At 42.4% G+C, this 26,188-nt stretch overlaps 1 protein-coding gene across 6 annotated transcripts in view; it reads right to left on the bottom strand.

Moving 5' to 3' along the window:
- Nucleotides 1–26,188, bottom strand: part of NSG2 (neuronal vesicle trafficking associated 2) — a 106,696-nt gene that overhangs the window by 25,307 nt on the left and 55,201 nt on the right. For all 6 annotated transcript variants that reach the window (XM_055325440.1, XM_055325441.1, XM_055325444.1 and 3 more), the window contains one exon: nt 13,887–13,970. In XM_055325440.1, coding sequence (XP_055181415.1) covers nt 13,887–13,970 — 84 coding nt within the window. The remainder of the gene's footprint in view (nt 1–13,886; nt 13,971–26,188) is intronic.

The following is a 26,188-nucleotide window of genomic DNA, read 5'->3' as shown; positions in this document are numbered from 1 at the left end:
TACCATAATATCAGGCCAAAGAAGATAAACCATATGATCTTCACCATACATGCAGAAAAGGCATTTGGGGATAAAAAAATCCCTCAAAATAAAAATGACAAAGGGGTACCTGGATGTTAACAGTTGCTTAAGCATCTGACTCTTGGTTTCAGCTCAGGTCGTGATCTCAGGGTCATGAGATTGAGCCCTTTTTGGTCCCTCTTATAATATCAACAAAAAGTAGATAAAATGCTTTGGAATAAATTTAATAAGAACTGTAAAGATGATTTTAAAGTTCAACTAGAACCTCTAAAAATGACTTCAGCAGACGCAAAGTAAAATTTGTGTATCTACATAGACTCAATGTTTTAAAGATGTAGCTTCTCTTCAAATTAATCTACAAATCCTTAAACCCCAAATGAAAAAGTAGCATGAGTTTTTAGAACCTAAAATATATATTTGTATTTATCTGGAAAAGCACACATGCTAGAATGGATAAAGGATTTCTGAAAAGTCAAAGGAATAAGAGAAGAACAGTTTACACAGGTTGTAAGATACATTATAAAACTATGTCATTGAGGGGCACCTGGGTTGCTCAGTCAGTTAAGCGTCTGACTCTTGATTTCAGCTCAGGTCTTGATCTCAGGGTTGTGAGTTCAAGCTCCACATTGGGCTGTATGCCCAGGGTGGAGCCTACTAAAAATAATAATAATAAATTAAAAATAAATAAAACTATGTAATGAGGCAATTTGGTATTGTCTCAATTTTCAATATCAAATAATTGTCAGATCAATGGAAGAAAAGAGAATCCAGAAGTAAACTAAAATACAAATGGGAATGCAGTATATAAAAATGGTGGCATGCCAAGTCAGAGAGAGGAAGGGTTAACCAATGTAGAACAAGTGGCAAACCACCATTCATAAAGAAAGAAAGTTGGAGTCTTACCTTACTCTTTGCAAATTCCAGATGGATCAAAACTATAACATAGAAAATAAAATCATAAAAGTACCAGAAGGAAACACGAGTTTAGGGTAGGAGAAGGTCTCGATTTTTTTTTTTAGAGTCAAATGTATCAATATTTTCCTTTATGCCTTCTGGAGTTGGTGATTAAGATAAAGCAAAAGTAGGAAATCTTGCAGCCTTAAAAAAAAAAAAGAGTTATACCATAAACAAAACCAAAAGGCAAAGGGCAACTAAGAAAGTACCGAATAAGTGAGAATGACTGAGTTCTTAACTTTGGGAAGAGGCCACACAAATCAGTAAGAAGGAACAGCAAATGGTCCAACCAAATAGGATGTTTTCCAGGAAGGAAGTAAAGGTCAATCAATTAGTACACAGAAAGGGCCTCCATCTCACTGATAATGAAAGACACACAAACTTAAACAAAGGTGAGGTGCCATTTTCTATATATCAGATTGGTAAAGCTTTTAAAGATTGTTAAGACTAGCAATGTGGGGAAGAACACACTTGTAGGCATGACGGAGGAAGTATAGGTTGGTGGGAAAAGTATGAGTAGTTAATTTGGCCAAATCTATTAAAGCTGAAGATCCACAGACTCTCTGGTAAAGCGTGTAAAATGAAGCTTCTCGCAGCCTACAGATATACTTGTAAAATATATGAAAGATGTGTGTGTATGTGTATGGAGATACAAACACTAGGAAGTTCACTGCAGCAGGGTTTTTAACAACAAAAGACCGAAAGCTAGAAGAATAAGAGACTGATTAAGAAAGATTATGAATACCCTCAGTCTACAGTAATTAACAAGAACAAAAAAGGATCTCAATGTGCTGATGTGGAAAGATCTCTGAGTTATATATTTTTTTAAAGATTTTATTTATTTATTCATGAGAGACACACACACAGAGAGAGAGAGAGAGAGAGAGAGAGAGAGAGAGAGGCAGAGACACAGGCAGAGGGAGAAGCAGGCTCCATGCAGGGAGCCAGACGTGGGACTCAATCCCGGGACCCCAGGATCACACCCTGGGCTGAAGGTGGTGCTAAACCACTGAGCCACCTGGGCTGCCCTCTGAGCTATATTATTAAGAGAAAAAAAGAAAGCAAGGCACAGAAGAATATATATAAAATGGTTCCATTTGAGAAAACAAAAAGGATATCAAATGTATAGATGCATATATATATCTATATATGCTGACATGTATAAAATGTCTCTAGATGGGAACACAAACTATTCCTGAGCCATCCAATGGAGCTGTCTGCAATGATGGAAACAGTCCTGAAAATCTGAGCTATCCAATATGTAGTCACTGGACTCCTGTGGCTATTGAATACTCAAAATGTAGTTTGTGAGACTGAGGAATTAAATTCTGAATTTTATTTCATTTTGATAAATTTAAATGACTATAGCCACATCTGGCTGGAGGCTTCCACATACATAGATGATGGGTATTTGAAGTCAGAAGGATTACGAAAGGAGAGAAAAGGAGACATTTTTCAGTTTATGCCTTTTCTACATTGTGGGAATTTTGCACATGTAGGTGTGTTACTCTTATTTAAGAGTAACTGGCCACCTATTGTTTTCAAGGTCCCAGGGTCAATAGCCATAGGGGATGTAGCACTCAGCCAGGGGTGGCATCTGTCTCCAAGAGCCCAGGCTTTCACAAGGCCATGGAAAATCGCAGGTAAGGAAATAACTGCATGAGGAGGTCAAGTTGACAGGCTCTCTCTAGTGAGGAAGACCTCAGAGGAAATAGTTCTACATCTGAAGGTGGGGAAGAGAGGATGGGGTACTAGGACGGGCTTCACCCACAAGGTGATGTTTGAACAGGCCAATGAGATTAACAGGTGTGCACTAGACCGTGGGGGAGAGGAAGTATTCAGGGTGCAGGAAACAGCTAAGCTGAGGAGTGGAGGAGATAGGGTAGAGTATGCCCAGGATTCCATGGGTAATGTAAGTTGGTGGGAGGAGTGTGGAGGCAGGAAGGAGGAGAGATTGAAGAGATGAGCAAAAGACAGGTTCGGAGAACCAGGTACAAAAACTAAGGGGTTCAGATGTCACTCTGAAAGCAAGGGAAAGCCCCAAAATGATTTTAAGCAGGAGTAACAAGTGATCACAATGGCTCTGAGAAGAGACACACAATGGCTATGACTTAGAATGTCAAAATCAAAGGCTGAACCTGGAAATGGGGGTGCAGTTGAAATATATACAAGACTTATTTTTATCCTCTATAGAGAAATAATAATAAAACTATTTATGAGTCTAAAATTGCACTCTGTTTGCCCATAAAACAATCACATTTGGTCTGTTTAGAGTTATGCAGTACCCAGGAAAAAGAAAATTCAACAGGACCATATTTTTCCCACCTCCCAAGGCCATCTCATTATTTATTGAGCCCCAGGGACCTTGAGAATTCTTTGTCTTTACCTTAACTAACTTCTAGGGCTTCAAATCTCCAGGATATGGCTAGGATAAGAAACTGAATACTCTACAAAGCTGACACATCTCAATGGGGCAACAGTGGCATGATTCTTGTTTTTAGACCAATAAACATGGTAAGTCCTAGAGTAATGTTTCTGTCTTGGCACTCATGACATTTGGGGCAGGATAATTCTTCATTGTAGGGGTCATCCAGTGCATTACAGGATGTGTAGCAGCATCTCTGGCCTATACCTACTAAATGTCAATAGTATGCACAAACATGTGTGCACACACACCACAGTTGTGACAATTGTAAATGTCCCCATACATTGCCAAATGTCCCCTGGTTGCAAAACCATCCCTACTTGAGAACCACTGTAAGAACATCAAAGACAGGAGGGCCCTTGGGGGCCATCCCACCCAACTGCCTCATTTTACAGATGGGAAAACTGAGGTCCAGAGACTAAGACTAGAAGCTAGGTTTCCTCACACAGGTTAGAGATTTTTGGAGACTAGAAGTCTTTTTCTTAGCTTCAAAAAAATGTAGTTAAAAAATTGGTAAAAGTTTCATTTTGTCAATTTCACCTAGCTGCATATTCATTTGTCTTTTCTCTCCCTTCTCTTTCCATCTCTTTCTTTCCCTCATATACACAGAGCATCCTAGAATTTCTATTTACATATTTGGTTTTCTAGCCACAAATGCTACCAAAACTATTATTATTATAATTCTGTTACTAGCAAAACAACCACCCTCTCTAATTCAGCATTTTTCATTTGTTCACAGTGAAGAGGTTAAGGGGAACATGTCTAATTTATATCAGGGGCTACTGTGTGCCAAGCCCCCTGACAGGCAGTTCACAAACATAATTATTGTAACAATCTCCTGAAGTGGACATTAAGATCCCCATTTTGCAAAAGAGGAAACTTAGGCTCATGGAGGTGAAGTGATCTGCCCAAGGTCAAACAGCCTGTGAGTTCTAGAACCAGATTCGAACCCACATTTGTCAAACTGCATAACATGACTGAGTTCAAGTTGTGGAGAATTAGAATGAGCTCACGATTAACACCCAAGTAAGAGTTGAATGTCCTCAGAGAACCAAATTCCCTCCCAATTTCTCGGATCACGGAGCTGAGGAGCTTGTCAGCATCGCCAGGAGGAAGCTAGGCCTCTATGGCAGTTGCTATGACAACTAGTTTTCTTATAATTATAGAACATGGTGGTGACACACAAGCTGCACATACAGTCACTTTGTTAGGACCTGTCTGCCTCTGACAGTTCCAGGAGCTTAAACACCATAATTTTTTTTTAAATCACATTTAATATAATCATGCATTGCAGCAGTGGAGGCCCAGAGAGCGAGAAAGTCAGGAGATTAACCCTCCCACCATGTGATGGGACCATGAGGCAAGCCACATGACAAAGGGTAAGGAAAATGGCAATTCTCCCTTGGGAGATTTTGCTTCTCTTTTTTTCTTTTTTGGATCAACGTGCTTCAGGGCTTGGCCAGAGTATTCAAAGAAAAGAAAGAAGAAAAGAGCCAAAGCAAAATTAGCCTAATTCTTGGCAAATAGCAAGGAGAGGCAAAATTTAGAATTTTAACAACCACTTTTCAGTTTAGCTTAATTTCGCCAATTCCCAAAATGTGCAGGTTTTCCCAATTTGGAAGATGGATATAGACAAAAGAGTACCTACACACACTCACATATACATTCAAAAACACCCAGAGTCACACATACCATTCTGGGTCAAAAAAGCCTGATTCTGCCCCTTATTGGCTGTGTGATCTTGAATACCTCAACTAACCTCTCTGATCCTCAGTTTTCTCCTCTGTCCATCAAAAATGATGCTTACTTCATGAGCTACAGTAAAGATGAGATGGAAAACTACTAGCAAACTAGTTATTGTTATTTATTAAGTACAAATTTTAATTTGTAAATACTATTGTACTTTCCATGAACATCTTCCTCTTATTACCCCCCTCTTGGGATTTGAGAAAACATTACGAAGCCCTGCCTTCAGTGCTACCTTCAGCAACCCAGCCAGGCAGCAGAGGAACCCTGCCCAAGCAGTGACAGGTATAGGTACTGAAGGTTATGCTGGGACTGTGGGACTCCCAGATGATAACTGACTTGGGGAATCAAGGACTGGTTTCCACTGGAGCTGACATTTGAGCTGGGTCACAAGGCAGAGAACATGGGATACAGGAGAGGGGAAACTGCATAGGCAAAGACCTGGAGATGAGAAAAGGCATGTTAACTTTAAAGGACCATGAGAAGGCTGAAGTCCTGGGGGTACAGAAGATCAGTGGCAGAGGGACTGGACCTAGAAGCAAGGCCCAGCTTTGGCCAAGCCTGCAATGCCATGCTAAGGACCTCATGTTTTGCCTGTAGGAAGTGGGGAGACACTGAAGATTTTTCAAGCAAGATCAATGATCCAATCTTATGTTGTTCATCATGAGTGGAAGTAGGTGGGATGGAGATGAAAGGTCAAATGCTGATACCATGGAAAGGGTGAGTGAGAAGGGACAGATGTGCCAGGGCAATGTCAGTTGAGATGGAGGTCCTATGGAGATGGAATGAGGCAGGGCTGCCCACTGGAGGTTCCACCTAGGTGGATACATTCCATTTGGTCAAATGACCAGCTCCCCGGATATGAAACTGTTATGCAAGTACAAAAGGAAGCTCACATTTACACAAGCTCCCATGGGACAGTGCTGGTTTATATTATCTCACTTGGTCTTCACACCAGGTTTATAACGTAGACAACACTATATTTTACAGATGGAGAAACACAGGTTCAGACCAGTGAAGTGACCTGTTCTAGTTCACACAAATCCCTGACCCATGTATCCGCCTTCTTCCATGTTGCCTTACATGTTGTTCTTGGGGTGCAAGGGGCTGATTTGTCCTGTCTGCTCATTTTCATGGGGTAAATACTCCCACTATGGTTGGCTATAACCATACCCAACCATAGCCATAGGTTGCGACAGTTTAACAATGGTTTGCAGACTTTTAGTAACCTGCCCTCAAGACAAAGTGGAAGGCAGCTCCAGCCCTCAGCTGCAGGAGCCCCAAGGGAAAAAAGAATATTCACTAAACTCTAGCAGACTTCTAGTACAACAAATATATTAACAAGTCACTTGCTTTACTGCAGCATTTACTTACCAGTGTTTGTTTGAATCAACAAGAATGAGAAGGCACCAATAAGAGCAGCTTTAGTTATTGGGCTATGGAGTGGTCATGGAGCCACCCAGGCTCTCCCTGAAATCCTGAGCACATTCCTTCCGACACAGCGCCATGGAGGTTTTTGTTAGAAAAAAAATTAAAAACAAAAAACACAACAACCCACATTTGCTTTTCAATGACCAATTGATAACTATATATATATATAGTTATATATATATAGTTATATATATATATATAGTTATATATATATAACAATTTTATCATTCTTGTAGAAAGTGCCCAGAGAAAAACATAGGCCAGCATCTTTATTCTGATTTTCAATAAAACCCTAGCCAGAAATACAATAATAAATATCAAATACTATCATGGCCTTCTCCACCAAGTACTCATAATGCAGATTCTTTCCATGCCGGATAATGACTCTTCTCTTACCCCAGCAGGCAATGTTTTTAATAGCTCACCTAAACTGTTTCTCAGAATAAAAAAATTTTTAAAAATAGGAGAGCAATAAAAAACCAAGACAACAGATAATGAAGTAAAATGTCTTATCTCCGTTTGCTGCTGTCAGTAAAGATTAGAATCCCACCCAAGGAAGACTGCCCCAGGGGTTTTGATGAAAAACTGGCAGAAGCAAATGGCAAAGGTATAAATGGGGTCTCACCTCCCTCGGAATGTGGCATCAAGAGGAAGACATTTATGAGAATGTGTCATCATCAAGAAACTTAAGAACAGAGATAAGGTCCTGATTTTAAATAAAGATATTGAAAATGAGGCAGCCAGAGCTCTGGTGTTATTTAAATGTAGAGTTTCTGGGCCAGCCAGGTGGATTTTTTGTTTGTTTATTCATCCACCTGTTCATTCAGCTATTAAAGGCATCTTTTGGTTCCTAATGTGGCCAGGTGCAAAGGCTCTTGAGGTGCAAAGATGAAGAAGATATCATCCAGTCCCAAGTCAGTGAGAGACATGGCAGGTAAGTCGATGATGCCAACGCCACATAACTGGTCCTAGAACGGAAGCTAGTACAGCAGGTGCAGGAAACCCAAGGAGGAAGGACAGACGGCTTGAGCAAGCCAGCAAGACGGCATAGGCCAGGGGCCATTTGGTTTGGATGTTGAGAGATGAGGGAACATGTCCAGTGGTGAAGGCAGGAAAGGCATTCCAGCTGGAAGGGACAGCACAAACAGAGACAGGGAGGCATACAGTATATCATAAGGGAAGTGCTTTGGGCAGTCAGAAAACTTGTGGGAGAGGCAGGTGAGTAGTGGAGCTTTAAAGGTGGCAAAGCCCTCAGGGGATATGCACTTTACAGAGAGTACTCTTCTGAAGTGGTGAGAAGAATGGACAGGAGCTTGAGAAAGGAGGCAGAGGGACCCAGAACAAGGCTGGGCCATGAGAGGATGGGTGAACAGAGAGGAAAGTACAGTTATTGGAGTATGGAGAGAGGCCTGGACTCTGCGAGCTCTTAGACACGGCAACTGACCCTGTCAAGGTTAGTTCTGGCACTGCACTGTGTCTTTTCCCATGTTGGTGTGGGAGAGAATGCTAGTAGAGCGGAGGCCTGAGACAGAGTGCCAAGGTCCTGTCCCTTGGCCAGACAGAAGACAAGGAGAAGGAGGAATGGAACAACTGACAGGTAGGCTGGTGCAGCAGCATCCCCAGGAACCTACTCACTGGTAGTCTAGCTCCCATTCCACTGTAAGCAGGCTTTTCTGCTCTTTACACCCTCCTTAGGGCCTGGGAGTGCAGCCCAGCCCCATAACCTCCTAGTGTGGATCTTGGGGAAATCACCAGCTTCTCTGAGCCCTCACCTGTTTCCCTCACCTGTACGCAGGGTGATGAGCTCACCAGCCCCATGTGCTGGGATCTTTCAGGTATATAACATACAAAAGGCACTAATCACAGGTCTGGAGCAGAGCAGAAATCCAAAGAATTGAGTGATAGATGAAATAGTGAAAAATCAACACCATATAAGTTTCAACTGGACTTTTGTTTATTTTGGGTTTGTTCATCATTGCTTGTTTTTAGTAATAATGCACAGACCTCTGTTCTCTAAGAATTACCAGCCCTTCCACTTCCAGCCCTCCCCCTCACCCCCTACCTGGCTTCTTGTTAATGTGTCCATTTTGCCTGACAGGAATGGTGAATTCTGGCCCCTTGGCACTAATGCACCCCTCCCATTCTGGCTTCTCCCACTGATTGTGTTCTGGGTCTGATCTTCAGACATCCCCAAGATCTTTCCCCATGCACTTGGACAGCCCCCATTTGAGTTTGCCCAGGCCATAGCCTCCAGAGCCAAACTTTCTGGACTCTGAATAGGAATATGGTCAGAGACAAATACTGAAGCAGTCCTAAGTGACTGGGCCTCCGGTGGCCACACACCAGACACTCACTCTATGCCATGCCCTGAGCTGGGAAACTGGAGATGTGGGTAGGTCAGGAGTGACCTTGCCCTCCAGGCATCACAGACTAGGGGCAGGGCTGCATGCAGCAGCAGCCAGGTACAGTATAGCAGCACTCAAGGCCCCCGTGTGACCTGCAGAGCCAACAGGAGGCACCAAACCCAACTAAGAGGATCAGGGGAAGCATTCCAGAGGAGCTGATCCTACAGGAACAGTATAGCTGAGAAGGTGGCCAGAATGTCCTTGACTAATCCACATTTGTGAGCTTCTCCAAAGCAAGGGTTTTGGCTTATGCATGTTTGTGTCTCCCAGGAATAGGCATTTGGCCTAACCCAGAAAAAATATTAATAAAGACAAAATAAAAAGGGGAAGAAAAAAAGGAAGGAAAGAAGGCAAGCTAGCCATAGAATGGCAGCATGGTATCGAGGTGTGACAGAGAGAATGGGATATAGTTAGGTTCTCATCTTGTTCTAACACATCCAGGCTGAATGGCCCTGACAGCCACTTCACTTCCCTGAGCATCAGGTTTCTTACCTATAAGATGAGGATAACAATAGGTATACCTATTGGTTGTTATTAAAAAGTGGATTAAAAGCATTTTTTAAAAGAGTTTATTTATTTGACAGAGAGAGAGAGAGAGAGTACAAGCAGGGGAAGTGGCAGGCAGAGGGAGAGGGAGAAGCAGATTCCCTGCTGAGCTGAGCAGTGGTGAGTCCTGACTCCATCCCAGGACTCTGGGATCATGACCTGAGCCAAAGACAGACGCTTAATGGACTGAGCCAGCCAGGCACACTAAAAGCATTTTTTAACAGATACCAGGATTGTTCATGTTATAACTGATGTGTTGAGAAATAGCCTACCAAAAAAATTGCCTACACTCCCCAGGAGGCAAAGAGGTGAGTCCAGAGGTCACTGTAGACAGCTAGAGGCTGTCCATGAATCCTGACATTGAACTGGCCACCCTCGAACAATTCTGCATGTTTCCCTAGCCACATTCTCAAGGGGGAAAGCCAGAAGGGAAGGCCCAAGTTTGTCTCAACCTACAGTCAAAAGCTGGCTAATTACGCAAGAAGCTAAGAACCCAGGGAGAAGAAAGACTCTGAACAGGAAAGAAATAAAATGATCATTCTTTAAGATCTAGAGTGTGCCAAGGACTTACACTATTTGTTATGTCAACAGTGTGTCCTGGTTTATGGATGAGGAATCAGGAGCTCAGAATGGTGAAGGGACCTTCCCAAGGTCATGGAGCTAGGAGGTAACAGAGCTGTGATCTTAGTTTCTCAGGTCACTCTGGCCCCAAAATCCTAAAACACCTGTCATAAACTAACACACTGTCCTCTAAATGCAACATTCAGTTCCTTCTCATACCAGCCTGGGGAACAACCAGGTCTGCCAGTGTGGCCAGATGCACCAGCACCCTGTACAGCACCTTCCATGGCAAAATCAGCTTTAGAGGAACACCCAGCTTCCAAGACCAAGAAAGAAGGAGGGGCTCCTTTCTGCATGCTCCTGTCTTATCAAATAGCCTGCTGAACACCTTCTCAAGTCTGTGACCTCTCACAGGAGCCTTCTTAGTTTTAGAAAAGACAGAAATTTCAGGCAATTCTTTTAGCTAATCTTTCTCAATTCATCTCCCCCTGCCCGTTCTCTCCTCTCATTCTCTCTCACGTTGCTTTGAGCTGCTCTGTCCAGGTCAGTTCTGAAATATGAAGTAATGAGCTGTACCACTTCTGTGAGGGTATTAGAATGAGGGGCAGGTGCATCTCTGCCATCCCCATGGCTACCTCTGCCATGAGCAATATCTTCAGGAGGCAGCCCAGCTACTGTTTCCTAAGCATCACACTCTTAAAGACTAACTGGGAATTCTCTGACTTCCAGCTCTGGTTTCACCAGCACAGAGCTCAACCCTGAGCCCCAGGCCATTCACATACAAGGGTGACTAGACCATCATGCAGGGCCCATATGCCCCAGGCACCTCTCACTCAATGCACGCCCCCAGCCTACGTTCTCCAGTTCCTACTAGAGTGGAGAGTATCCGCCAGCCCAACTAGCCAAGCCAAACACCAAGGATTCCCCTAACTGTCCCTCTTCTTCCTACCAGGAACAAGTCCTATAAATTCTATCTTCAAAACAGCCCACCTAGGACCCCCAAGACCTGCTGCAGCCAACAGCTCAGACCCTCAGACTCTCCTTCAAAGCCTCCTCCCAGGCCCTCAAGCTACCCTCACCCCAACAGATATATCCTCCACACAACCCAGAGGCAGCTCTCTTTAAGAAAGCAGAAAGAGGCTAATGCATCCTCACATCTTTACATAGACAGATTTGCTCCCTTCCTCTCATTTTGTTCCTTGAGGCAGGGCTCTCACCCACATCTGACCATGAGTGCTGACAAAGGATTACTGCCCCCAAACCCAATGCCCTTCCTTCCTGACCCCCAGGATTACTTGAGTCAAGATGCATGGAGGGCTTCTGCAGCCCCAGAACCTTACTGAGCCCCTCCTTTCTTCTTAGCTGACTCACTTCTGTGAGAATGGGTAGTGACCACCGCAGGCGGTGTGGCTAAGAAAGAAAGGCTGCTTTGGCTCAGCTCTGAGTGCTGGCCCTGCTGCTTGTTGGCTAGAGGAGCAGATCACGTCACTGCTCTGAGCCGTGGCTCCCCTTCGAGAAATGGAGGGTTATGTCAGTCTCTGGGGGCTTGTGGGCGTTAAATATGATTAAATAGCAACATCACCAAAAGTGGTCAAAGAATAAAAAAAAAATTATCCAACACTACTTCTGTAACATGGCCACAGATGGCATATGCTGATACATTTTTGCCATGTCGTTTCTCCTATGTTTACTTGTGGTTTTTTGCATAGTTCCAATCCTGGAAAACACAATTTTAATCCTGGCTTTCTTCACTCAACTTTCCCTCTGAAGTATTTGCCCAAATTATTCTGTGTCTTCATAACCATCATTGGAAAGCGACTGATAAATAAGAAATAATTCCATCAGAAGCTTGTAACACTCTATTTGATTAAAAAATTATTTTAATAATTCTACTTTTTTCTGATTATCAAAATCCTGCATGGTCATAGAAAATTTGGAAAGCACAGGACAGTAAAAAAAAGATGAAAATATCTCAGAAGCCCATAATTCAGAGTAAAAGAAATGCTTTCTGAGAGAAAGGAAACCTTGAGAAACTGCTAAAATAGTCCATCATTTAGATGTGCTTTTATTTACAGAATCATGAAGAAGTTCTTGAAAGTGTAGCATTATTTCCAATACCTTGATTTTCTAAATAACACTGCAGCAAACATTGTTGTATGTAAATCTGGGCATATTCTTGACGGTCTCCATTGCCAGGAGCACAGGTCAGCTTACAGATACTTTATGCACCAAGGTACTCTCGACCTCCCCTTGAAGCTCTGAGTACATTCTTGCAGGGATGCAGTTCAGGCCAGGTCCATATTTATTGGGCCCACACTGTGAGCCAGACACTGAAGCTATAGCTAACAATAAGAGCAACCCCAGCCCTCAAAGAGGGTGGCAGTGTCCAGGGATCACCCATTCTCTGAGGCATGCATACAGAGGGGCCACGGTCCCTCTCAGACTCACACACGCAGCTGCTCAAACCCAGATTTAGCAGGGAGATAGGGAAGGACAGGAACAGACCAACATGTTTATTCATGTACACCCTCCAGTTCCCAGATACCCAACCAAAGGCTGTTTTCACTTTCAAAGCCCCCAGTCATGGCTGACACTAAAGAGCTACTATTTGTTGTGTACTTACCATGTACAGATCGAAGTGCTTTGCATGACTTCTGTACTGCACCCTCACAGCCACCCTTCTACTACCTCCATCTGATAAATGAGGTTTGCAGACTTGTGGTGGCCATTTGGCTGGTATGAGGTGGAGAGAGGGCTCATACCCAGTCAGACTGCTCCAATATCCATCTAAGGAACCACTTGTTCTAGTAAAACCATGGCTGATTTTGCCTCCTAAGTATCTTTTAGGTCTTCCCATGTCTCTTCATCTGTTCACCATCCTTGTTCAAGCCACTGTCTCTACCTGGACTATTGCAGTAACCTAATAGTCTCCCCACATTCCCTCTTGCCTGCTACAGTCCACTGGCCACATAAAAGCCAACATGCTTTATTTAAAACCCAATTAAGTCATCTCTCTCCCCTTCTTGAAGTCCTTCAGAGGCTTCCTTTATGCTTCTAGCATACAACTCAAATTCCTCCATATAGTCTACACAGCCTAGAACTGTCTGTTTTCTGCCTACTTCTCCGGTTTCATATTTGCCTGCTCTCTATCCCCTTCTAGAGCCTAGCCTCACTGCCTTTATTCTTATTCAGAGTTGGGATCAGCCTCAGGGCCTCTGCACAAGCTGTGCTCTTCTCAGCCACCTAAGTGACTTTTCCAGGGTACTTCCTTGAGGTTTCTCCTTTTGTTCTTGTAGAGCACGTTTCATGACTCCTTCATGAGACTTACCACAGTGATACATATTTATCAGTTCTCCTAATGACCCCTCCACCAAGAAATAGATGGTCAGCCGTTTGGGTTTTTTCCATTAAGAAGTCAGGTTTTTTTCCCCCTTTGTCTTTTTTGTATTTTGTTACAATCATCCACTGACTAAAATTTGAGGGTTTTAAAAATACATTTCTGTCATATTTCCTGGAGATTTTGATGGAAATGTAGAGAGATAAGGACAAGAGAAAAAGAAGAAAGGAAGCACATTTATCAATCATCAAATTATCTGAGCATTCCAGAGCAGAAGTAGTACTCAAGAGGCAGAGCTTTTGTTATCTGATTAGACTCAGTGACCCAGACAGTGTGACCTCAAGAAATCCTCTAGAAATATCCTAAATAGAAATAGCAGTAGCACCTGCTCTACTAGTGCCAGGAGTCTTGAGCTGGCTGAAGCCAGCCTTATCTTTACAATTTGCATAAAGACACTGACCGTAAATTCGGCGATTTTCGGCACCCGGAACTTCCCTTTGTTCTTCTGTTCAGGCTGATACTCTGTTCTTGTCTTCACAATCACCTGAAATGTTCAACCAGTGTTAGCGCAAATGGAAACTTGAAACACTTCTTGTTTTCTTTTCTTTTTCTCAGTAACTAGAATTTTTGTACATTGCATAAGGATCAGAAAACAAAGAACTTCCCTCTCAAACACACAAGAAAGCAGAGAGTTCAAATTACCCATACTTCCCCATTCCAACAGAGATAACCACAGGTGACAATTTGGGTCACACTTTTCCAGATGTTTTTATATGCATATAGACGCATATATTAGATATGTGTGTGATATTTATATAAACGTATTTTCTTTTTTATACAACAGATTCATACTCAATGAATTACAACCTACTTTTTAAAAAGATTTTATTTATTTATTCATGAAAGACACAGAGAGACACAGGCAGAGACAGGCAGAGGGAGAAGCAGGCTCCCTGGGAGCCCAATGTGGGACTTGATCCCCAGACCCTGGGATCATGCCCTGAGCCAAAGGCAGAGGCTCAACCACTGACACCCAGGCGTCTCAAACTACTCTTAACATATAACAACATACTAGCATTTTTTATGTAGACAAATACACAATTGTATTTTGCCTTTTAATGTAGCATATTTCACCCTATGCATATGCTACAATTAATCCAGTAACTGTATTGTTGAACATTTAGGTTGTTTCCACAGTTTGGGTTATGTAAACAAGTTATGATGAACATCTTGTAGCTCAACCTTTTTACATATACTTAATTCCAATTTGACTTAGAGACTTGCACAGATAAAAGCATAAAGGTCTTTGAATCTTTTGTATCATCTTACTTTTTTCTAAACTTTTCTAAAGTCTGAATATTTTGCAGAGGTGGTTAATATCTTATCAAGATACTCTGTCAACCTGCCAAGACATTTATGGAACTCCAGCCCACTGTGTAGGCAAAGTGGAAGAAAAAAGAACCTGACAGATAATCAATAACCATGGCCAAGTGCCACAGTGTCGGGGTAACACAGAAGCTGTCTGAGACTCAGGGCCTCACCTGTAAAATATGGGCAATAATCATAATCATAATCCCTATTTAACAAGGTTGTTTTGGGGGTTAAATGAGATGACAATTGGTAATATTTTTGTAGTTATTTATTATGTGCCAGAACTAGATCAAGCACTTCATATGCCTTTATCTATATACCACTACTATTTCCATTCTTCTGACAAGGAAACTGAAGCTTAGAGATACTAAACTACTTGTCCAAGGTCACAGCTAAAAGGAAGCTTTCTTCTAACCATGATCACTCTTACTTTTCACTGGAGTTTAATTTAACTGAATCTTCACTGAAAACTCCCACCACGTGTTCCTGGAGATAGCAGTCAAGTGTACTGACTCAAGCAAAAAGTTCTCCAATGAAGAATATTCTTTATGTCTGTGAGGCATGCCATTGACTAAATGTAGCTCAAAAAGGAAAGGGTTAGGGAAAGGACTACTATTACTGAACATCTCCCATGTGGCATTTAAATATGTTGGTTCAGAAGGCTTGGGGATCAGCCCATCTAGCTGATCCCTTCTCTCCTGCCCCATCATCTAGAACCCATTTGCAGATGTAAGGTCTGCTCTTGTGTCCTACTCCTCTCTGTCATCTGCTCCTCCTAAACAACAGAAGTGAGCCCTGGCTCCTTCAAACAGGAAAGTGGGGGGTAGCCAATTAAGGGTGAGGTTTTATGGGAGGTGGGGTAGGTTGTTCTGTTACTTTTATTTTCTTTCTATCTCCTATTCCAAAGAACAGGAAAGCAGAAGCCTCTTTGCCACAAGTAATAAAAATAAGTCTCATGCTTTGCAAACTTACCATATAGCAGGCACTGAACGTTTGACATGCAGATCTCACTTAATTATATCTTATGGGCCAGACACTGATACTGTTAGTACTGTAGGAAGGTGTAAGGGTATGTACTGGGTTTGAACAGTAGTTCCACTATAAAGCCTTCTGTCTCTTTGTTTTCTCATCTATAAAGTGGGACAATAAACACAAATACCTCGTTGCATTGTTGTAAGGCTTAAATGAGTTAATACAAGATAAGCACTCAGACCATTCAATAACAAATGCTTATTTGAACACTGCCTCTTAGTGCTGCCAAATTTTCTTCCATGGATATTCAAAGCAGGTGTGGAATGGAGCCTGGCCTGTCAGCCTGTAGGTCCTCCCTACTCAGTCCATCAAGAGCAACATGAGAACTTCTCAAGAATAATGTTGTTCAAGCATGCTCCTGACCTCCTTGTCTGGGGGAAAAAAAAAAAGGTAGGGAGTGATGGATGAACAAAAGTTAACTGAGTGAAGGGAACCAGGGTGGCTCAGTCAGTTAATTGTCCTACTCTTGGTTTCCAGTCAGGTCATGATCTCAGGGCCCTAGGATTGAGTCCTACATCGGGCTCTGCACTCATTGGAGATTCTACTTGAGATTCTCTACCTCTCCCCCTAAGCCCACCACTTCTAAAATAAAAGTTTACTGGGTAAGAAAGCCAAGGAAAGACATTTTCTGCAAAGTGAACCTCACGGCCAAAGAAAGAAAAGTGTGACATAACGTAGTCTACAAGGTTTGCTATTTGCTGTCATGTAAACTTCCATGGGTATGCAAGAATCAAGAATTAATGTAGCTAAGTAAGCAATACTTAAAGCATAGCCCACAGGCTAGATATTTATATTACTGCCTAACTAAACATTCTGGGAAGGGCCAAATGGAGTAACGTACGTATAGATATGTTGTGAACTTAAAGGTTATTCTACAAATTTTAATGATTCAAAATATTTTGGATAGCACTAGATCAACTGTCAGGTTATAAAGTGGTACAGAGGGGATCCCTGGGTGGCTCAGCAGTTTAGCACCTGCCTTCGGCCCAGGGCATGATCCTGGAGTCCCGGGATCGAGTCCCACATCAGGCTCCCTGAGTGGAGCCTGCTTCTCCCTCTGCCCATGTCTCTGCCTCTGTGTGTGTGTGTCTCTCTCATGAATAAACAAATAAAAAATTTTAAATAAATAAATAAGGTGGTATAGAAAATGTAGATGTCTGATCATTCTGAATCCACATTTTTAGAAAATATTCACAAGTTGAGAATTATAATTTCTTTTCCTTATTTCTCCATGTTGTATGTATGTATATATTTGATAGGTATGTGTGTATATATATTATAATGCATCTCAGTATCCATTTCTATGCAGAGTGAATTTCCTAATCAGTGTGTCATGTGATCCTAAGCCTTGGGGCAATAACTGCCTTTGCCTTTTATGGTAAGTAGCATTCTCAGATAGCCCCCCAAGCTCCCACCCCAGTGCACATGTCCAGCATAGTCTTCTCCGTCAAGACTGTGGACAGGATAATCGTATATGATGGCATAGTCACCCCCACAATTACATTAAGCTATTATAAAACTCCATCATAGCAGACTGGAGAAGGATTCTCCTGATGGCCTTGAAGAAGTAAGCTGACATGTTACAGGAGGGCCATGTAGCTGGAACCTGAGGGCCGACTCTAGATGCTGAAAGTAACTTCAGCTGAGCCAGGTCATTCAGGATGATGGGGACTTCAGTACTACAACCACAAATAACTGAATTCTGCCAACAACCTCAGTGGGCTTGGAAGAGGACACTGAGTGCCAGATGAGAGGGCAGCCTGGCCAATGCCTTGACTTCAGACCCCTGAGACCCCAAGCAGAGAAAACAGCTAACCTGTTCCTGGACTTCTGACCTACAGAAACTACAAGGTAATATATTTGTGCAGTTTTAAGATATCATATTTTTGGAAATTTGTTGTACAATGACAGAAACTGATATTCCTTCCCACATTGTCAAGTCCATATTGACCATCAACCATCTCTGGGGTTGATCCCTTTGCCACTAGATCTTTAGCCACCAGATCTCAGGCATCAACACATCACACAACAAATGTTAAGAAGCATTTGCTTCTTAGTCCTTCCCTCTGCCCCTCAATTTCTATAAACATTTTTTCTAAACCTTCCCCAAAAGCTCAAAAACATCTTCATCATTCCACATAAATTGAAAAGACCCTATGCATAGCTGACATTTTGAGACAGGTGACAGAACTTTTAAAATATGACTGTCAGAATGAGACAATGAATAATCATTACAGGCAACATCATTCTAATTATCCTATTAAACATTTTGTGGGTTGCTTCCCTAACATCCATTTAGATCAAAAGTCCCCAGATATTCCTTTTGGGAAATCACCACCGCCCTTTGTGTGGCAGCCATGTGGTTTGGTGAGATTGATGCCTCCCTTCATGATAGGAATGGTCCCTAATTAGGTTAAGCCAATCGGGGCATACTATCCTTTTGATCACAAAATTTAATTAACTCAAAGTTTGGACCAATTAGATACAAGATAATATTGACTAAGAAGATGGGGAAAGAAGCCTCCTTGCTCTTATGGGGGTTCCCAAAGAGCATGTTCTTCCTCTGCTTGGTGTGGTGAGGACTTGAGTTCTAAAACTTCTGTAGAAATTTCTGACACAATAAGGAGGAGCCAAGATGAAGACAAAGGTGGCATATGAAAGAGGGTAGAGCCAAGAGAAACTGAGAGAAATGGAGATGGGCCCTGATGACACACTGCCCTCTGGATCACACCTTGCCTGAAGTCCACATTGAACTCTGCAGTTACAGGGTCAAATACATATTTTGGGGGCCCTACTCCAATTTGGGTTAGGTTTTCTGTTATATGAGGTAAAAAGTTCTATCTGATAAAAATGTGGTCCAAGAAAAATGAACTAAAAAGCTATTAGACTTTAGTAAGATGGCCAAATACTAAATAAGCTTAAAAAAATCAGTAGATTCTTTGGTGCCAGAAAAACAACAACAAAAACAAAAACAAAAACAAAAACAAAAACCTCAAATATTGTAGGTCCACCAAAAAATACAAATAAAAATATTCATAGCCATTTTTTTCATAATATCCCAGAACTGAGAACAATCCAAATGTCCATTAATAGAATGCATAAATTGTGGTTTATTCATAAAACGGAATGCCACGCACAAGTGTGAATCTTACAAACATTACCTTGAAAAAAAGAAATATGACACAAAATTTTTTGTATATGATTTCATTTAAATCAAGTTCCAAATATATACAGAAAAATTTACATATTAATTATATAATTTATATACAATATTTAAAATAAATACACAAATAACTGTAATATGTGTGTGTGTACGTACTATTTCTTTTTAAAGTATCTCATTTACCACTTGCAGTAATGGAGGGCTGATGAGTTTAGGCAGAGTTAGGGTCACAGCTCTCCTTTGAATCCATGTCCTGCTTTGCCTAAACCCTTATGACAGGCTGCTTATGCCCTGAGTGACTTTCTAATGGTTATTTTTATTTTAGAACCCCACTCCTCAAACCACCAGTTCAAACACAGGCCACAGGTCAAGTGGGTACCTGACCCAAGTTGGTCCTCAGTCTTTTCCTCCTCTCTTTAGCTAAGCCACATTTTCCCCCAAAGCAACCCAAGTTGCTACCTAATATCTTCCCTTCCCTCCTAAGGACATGTTAGCTCATTTGAACCCTATCTCCACATCAAAAGCAGGTCTTTGCCCATTGCCTAGAGCAAGTAGACAGTCCTCTGGTATCTTCTTTGATCTCTCAGTAGTAGGCTTGTTTGCTCCCTACCCCTTTAGATGTCCTTCTCCCTTGGGTCCATAGCCATATCTCTCTTGGTTCTCCTGTTCACTGACTAGCTCTCTTCAATTTCCCTTTCAAGATCCTCCCTTTCTGCTTGACCTCTCAATGTTAGAATTTCTCAGGGTGAGGTCATTGGCACACTTCCCTCCTACATGTACCCTCTGAGTATTCACACTCCCATTACTTCTAAGTCCATCCTTATCCTTTTAACTTAATTCAGACCTCAGCCAGCATTCAGATTACCCTACTGGACATTTGCCCTTGGACCAACCTCCCTAAATATACCACGTCTGCAGCAAAGCTCTTGGGTTCCCAGATCCATCTGCCCCTCAACATTTCTTCCCCAAGTCACCCCCCCCCAAATAGCAGCATTATCTATGCCAGTGCTTATGTCAAATCAAATATAGGAATTCTTCCATGACTCCTCCCCTTCCTTCACTCTCCAAATCCACATCAGTACCGGCTCCTGTTTCTCAGAAACTTCTCTCAAATCAACCCATCTGTCCAGTCACACTGCCACCACCCTAATTGAGAACACTGTGATGTTTCCATGAATGGTTTCTCTGGCCAGCTTCTTGTTTCCATTCTTGCCTCCCCAAATTCAGGGAAAAGAGTTTTCTAGACCAAGGGAACCGCATATACCAGCACACATTCAGAAAACACTCAGGAGGCTGGCACGTGGAGGAGCCACAATGAGTGATTTTGAGTGGCCACAGCACAGGGCGGGTGAAGTGAGGGGGTAAACAGAGGCTCTGAATGCCATACCAAGCATCCTAAAAGATGAAACTGAAAGCAGTGAAAAGCCAAGGAAGGATTATAAACCATAGAGTGGCTTTCCAGATGTATATTACAGGTAATGGCTAAGCCTCTGGCCACAGTGAGATACACTGGAAAGATGTAGAGAACCGGAGAAATACAACCCTACAGAGTTACTGGAATCAACCAGATATTGGGCATGTCATGAAATTTGGTGTTCTGTTCCCATGGAGGGGAGCCAGAAACATTTCCCTTCTATAAACGAAGATATGGCAATAGTCACTTTTTTTTTTTTAGTACTATGAAGGGAAAGCATGAGAAATGTTAGCCAATCATTAATTATACCTTGGAGGAATCAGCTTACATAAGCAAAGAAAGAGAGAAGAGAAAATATATTTGCAATGAAAGGCTCTATTCTCTGCAGTTGAAAAGAAAAAAAAAAGTAGGGAAAAATGGAGTCCTAAGCTCTTAATAACAGAAATGAGGGAGGAGTGGAGAGAGAAGAGGAAAAATTTGTTTCTACTCTTTTTATCATTTAAAGTGGAGTTTTACAAATATTTGGAAAAATGAACCTCCAGATTTTCAAATACCATTGTGGATGTGGGCAAAGATATAAATTTGTTTTCTTTTCGTATTTTTACATCAGTCCCCATTGTCCTGTCAGTGGCTGATATGAAGAACATAATTTAACATAATTGGCATTGTGAAAATGGGATAAATTATTCATCCCAAAAGGACCCCTCGTCTGGATATATTCCCTCTTCACTGGCAAGGCCAGATAATACATGGTGGTTCAGATGGCACAAAGTACAGATCATAAAAATTTAAAATACTACTTCCCAGGATTATCAATAATGAAGAGGTTCCCACATGGAGAGGCCCCAGGATTGGCAAGAACAATAAATAAAAGTGCAGAAGTGCTGACAAGGAGCAAGATTGTATTTTTATGAGCTGGACTTGCACAGGCTAAAAATAGATCTAAGCTGTATTCTGCAGCTCATCCCTGCAGCTAAGAGAGAAGTTCAGAGCAGGACAATGAATCTGCTGAGCACCTACTATGTGCCAGGCACTGTTCTCAGGGCCCCACTGATGTGTTCTCAGTTAATTCTCATAACTCTCCTCACAGTGTTTCCAGTCTTTATGTATCTCCTTTAAAATCATTATTACTCCATTTCTCAAATGAGACAATTTAGGCTCAGAAAATTCAGTCACTTGCCTATGATCAAATGACTTATAAGTGGTTGAACTGGCAGTTCAAACTCAAGATTACCCTGCTCTTTCCTATCATTGTTTTAAAATTGGTACCCAGGAGCACCTGGGTGGCTCAGTCCGTTAAGCATCCAGTGCTTGATTTCAGCTCAGGTCATGATCTCAGGGTCATGAGACTGAGCCCACCATCAGGCTCTGTGCTCAGCATGGAATCTGCTTGAGATTCTCTTTCTCCCTCTGACCCTCTTCTTTCTCTCCCCTCACCCAGAACAAATAAAATCTCTAAAAAAAATAAAAATAAAATAAAATAAAAATGAGTACCCACTATCACTGTGCCAAGTTTTATATCCTATATCACTGGAAACCTCTCAATCACCCTGAATGGGAATGATTACCCTCATTCTACAGATGAGGAATCTGAGTCTTAGAGAGCAGAAATGACCTCATAACCTCAACACAGCTACTAAGAAGCAGAGCCAAATCTTGAATCTAAGCTTCTGGCTCAGATCCAAGTGCCACCCACAAGGAATGTCACCATTCAAGAATTATCACACTCAAACCCTGATCTTGTGGCACCTGGCACACAAGAAGGGATCCATAAATATTGTTGAATGAATGAATCCTATCTCTAAAGAGACAAGTTGGCCAGATGGAGTCTGAATACTTAGTTGGGAACCTTCTCCCATTTCCCCTGCTTACCTCTCAACCCATACTCCACCTTTTTTGGGTTTGAGTCTTTCTCTGGGCCCTCAAAGTTTGGTAAGGGCCCAAACATAGGGTAAAATGTCAGTGCTCATAGGACGTTAGTGGTAGTATTGTCCAATCCCATTAACTCACAGATGGGGAGATGGGAGCCCAGAGAGCAGAAGGGATTTGCTACAGATCACACAGCAAGATTGGGTCAAAAGCAGGACTCTAGTAAGGAACTGCTCACTCCCAGACTAGGGCTCCTTCCACAGGATCAGATATCTTTTCCTTGTTGGGCATTTACTCTTCAGGGGCAGAATGGAAGGTGGACCAGTATGGCCTTAAATGCACCAGCCAGCCCACTAAGTCTATGATTGTCCAACTGCATGGCAGAGCATAGTGTGTGGCGAGATGAGAGACTCTCTGTATGGTCCTCTACGGGGAGAGGGAGTTCTTGCTTCTGCTCTGAGTGGAAACTAGACACCTAGGCTGGAATCTTTATAGTAGAGCTCCACACATCTGCCTCTGGGCCTGTCCTCTGTGGTCCAGAGGCCCAGCCCACTTCACTGCTCAGCACTCCTCATGACCTATACTCTCCACAAACAATGATCCTGATTCTGGGACCGAACTGATGAGAATGGTGATAAGCAACAACAGTAATAACAACAGTCTTGCACTATCATCTACTCTGGCCTAGACACTGGGGTGAACAGTCGACATACATTTTCTCATTTCACCCTTAAAACAGTTCTTAGTAGAAGAGATTATTGTCCTCATTTTAACAGTGAGGAAACAGAGGGACAGTGGTTAATAAACCTGCCCAGGGTCACACAGCAAGTAGTGGTAGAGTTACGGTTCAAATTCAAGGTGCAGTACTATAATGCGTTCCCTTACATGCAGGGACACCAGCTTGCTTCTTGTTTGAGTGTGAGCAAGTCATTTCCGTGCTTTAAGACTGTCTCACCATCTGTGAGAATGGGCGTGATTTACTTTGAAGTAGAAAATTTGATACATGCTCATGGTAAAAAAAAAAAAAGGTATGAAAAATATGGAATGGAAATCTTCAAACAGGCTACCCCCCAACTCCTATCCCCCTACTTCCTCAACATTTAATGATTTCTTGTGCAGGTCCAAAATTGTTTTATGAATAATAAGTACAAAACATGCACACAGACATGTTTCCACAAATGGGATGACTCCATGCCATGCTCTTTAAAGCTGTTTTAACAGAGCGGTGTGTCTGTTGCTCCTCCCACATTAGCATAAGCAAGAATGCTTCATTCTCCTAGCAACCACTTAGTATTCCACATCCGTGCGCTAGAGTTCATCTAACCAGCCCAGTCGCATGGAACATTCCAGTTGTTCACAGGTTTTCTTTATATATAAGCCTTTGCATACTTGAAAAATATACCCATCAGGTAACTTCTTACCAGTAGGAAACATACCAATTGATGGTACATATAGTTTAAGTTCTATAAACAATGTCAGAACACACTCTGCAAAACATTGCACCAAATTATATAACCAATAAGAGTGTATTGAGAAGATCTGCTTTGCCTCGGTGCTAGTAACACTAGGCATTATCAAATGTTGTGCAGTGGGTTTGTTTGGTTGTTTGTTTACCAATCTAATAGGTAAAAAGTTATCTTTTATTTAAAATTATATTTTTAAATTAAAAAGAGTTTGAAATAGGCTTAGTGGCCATTTTTATATCTATTTGTTGGAATTGCCTGGTCAGAGTCTTTGCCCCAATTTGTGGTGATTTATAATCTGTCTCTTGAGAGTGTCTGAAGAGCAGAACAAGGGGGCTCTGTGAACCTCAAATCTGCAGAGATGTGCATTTTCTGCTGCTCCCTAGGGAATGGCTGAAAGTTCTCTGATCCTGTGCTTTAGGGAGGAAAAGAAGCCTCTGATAAAGCCAAAAGAGAAGCCAAGAAGGCACACAGGATGTGATGACAAGAGAGGCATCTCCTCTGGCCACACCTGTCCAAGTGCACCCTGTCAAATCCCTGTACCTTAGAAACCTCATTTCTGGCATGTTTCATTTTTACAGTCATCTTCTGAAATGCGAACTTCTGGACACATATTCTGGATGCCCAGTGAAATACAGAAACTATCAATAAAGCACCATCTGTGTTCCATAAGACAATTTTCATGCTTTTTCCTCACAATAGCCTGATAGGTAGATATTATGCTCATTTTACTGCTGGAAAAAAAACAAAGCCCAAAGATGCTAAGTGATTTGCCTAAAGTCACACAGTAAGTAAATAGCTTAGCTGAGATCTGAACCCAGGCCTCTAGGAATGCAAAGCACATGTGGTTTACCATGCAAAATACAAAGTGTATCAAACCTCAATACTGGATACCCAAACATCTGCAATCTTTTCTTCCCACAGGCAGGTAAGCCAATCTTATCCAGGACATGTAAAGACTTAGTAATCAGTAAAAAGGAAAGGGATATTTTCCCAGAGCTAGGTTGCTGGCTTGCCAAATACATGATTCATCTGGGGCTTTGCCAAGGTGGGGTTGTGCCCATTTGTGGCTTGCTTTCTGCAGACCTGCCACCCATTAATTGGCATCTCCCAGCACACCTGTGTGCAGATCTTGGCTGCACTGTTTTCTTTTGGGTGTCCTGGGACAGCATTTCACCTCTCTGAGTCTGTTTCTGCATCTGTAAAATGGCAATAATTGGTTGTAAGGTTGCAACCTTACAGATGGGTTGTAGGACATCTGGGTTACTGCAATCACTTAGATACACCAAAGGAAACAAGGCCCCAAAAGCATGTCCCTGAATTTGGTATCTGTAGGATGATATTCTGGCTTTTCAAGAGCTTATGTTCATGGGCTGAAAAAGTAACCCAACTGCTTAGATTTAAGTCTATTCCCACATCTGTCAAGTGGAGAAACTAAGCTCAGCTTTAGGCTCTGCAAGGGACAGGGAGCCTTGTTCAGCCAGCATTTCCCACTGCCCACTGCATGCCAGCCAGGATGCACAATGAGGCAGAGCCAGGGCCTTCAGGTCTAGTGGGCAAATCTCCTCACATCCAACCAGACACCAAGTCAGCCTAAATCCACCCACCTCCCCACTCCCACTGCCACTGCCCTAGTGCCCACCACCACCTCCTTCATGAGTGTGGCAGTGGTCTTCTAGGTGACCTCCCGCCTTTCAGTCTTTTCCCTTCTTCTACCACTCATGGTGGGCATGCTGCAGGAAATCCAGTCACTTCTGTCTTGGAGAAACTACTCTGGTGCTGCAAGGGGGCTACACTAGAAGGAATGAGGAAGAGGAGACCAGGAGATTCAGCATGAGTCCTTCATCCCTAGGGTGGCCCACAGCAGCCAGAGGAATCTTCCTTAAATAGAAATCTGATCCCATCACTCCTGCTTTAAACCACTTCAAAAATATACACTGAGTCCACCATGAACTGGTGCCCACCTCACTTCATCTCTCAAATCTCTGCCCCTCACTCAGGGTGACCAGCCCACCTGCTTTCCTGCTCTTCCTCCAACTCCCTCAATGCCTGTCCACATCCTGGACCCTATGTTCCTATTCCCTTTATCACCCATCTTCCAGGTCTCAAGCAGGGCTCCTTCCTCAGGATGACCTCCCCAACCAGTCTCCAACATAATTAGGCCTTTTGAGTCTTATCCTCTCTCACATCACAGCTCTGTATTCTTTCCTAATAGCCTTTCTCGCAGCTTGTGTCTCTATATGGCTGTCTGTATAATGGATAATTTGAAGTCCCTCCTCCCCATTGGACTGAAAGCTTCATGAAAGCAGTGGCCACATCCGACTTTTTATGTCTGGATATGCATAGCCTGGTACAGTGCCTCACACATAGAAGGTGCCCAACAAGATGTGCTGGATGAGTGAGCGTGTAGATACCTTCCATGGTGATAAGTAAACCATAGGTATAATTAT

This window comes from Nyctereutes procyonoides, unplaced genomic scaffold (genome assembly GCF_905146905.1).
Source record: "Nyctereutes procyonoides isolate TBG_1078 unplaced genomic scaffold, NYPRO_anot_genome, whole genome shotgun sequence".
Taxonomy (NCBI): Eukaryota; Metazoa; Chordata; class Mammalia; order Carnivora; family Canidae; genus Nyctereutes; species Nyctereutes procyonoides.
Note: the sequence above shows the minus strand (reverse complement) of the source record. Positions and strands in the feature narration are given on the sequence as shown.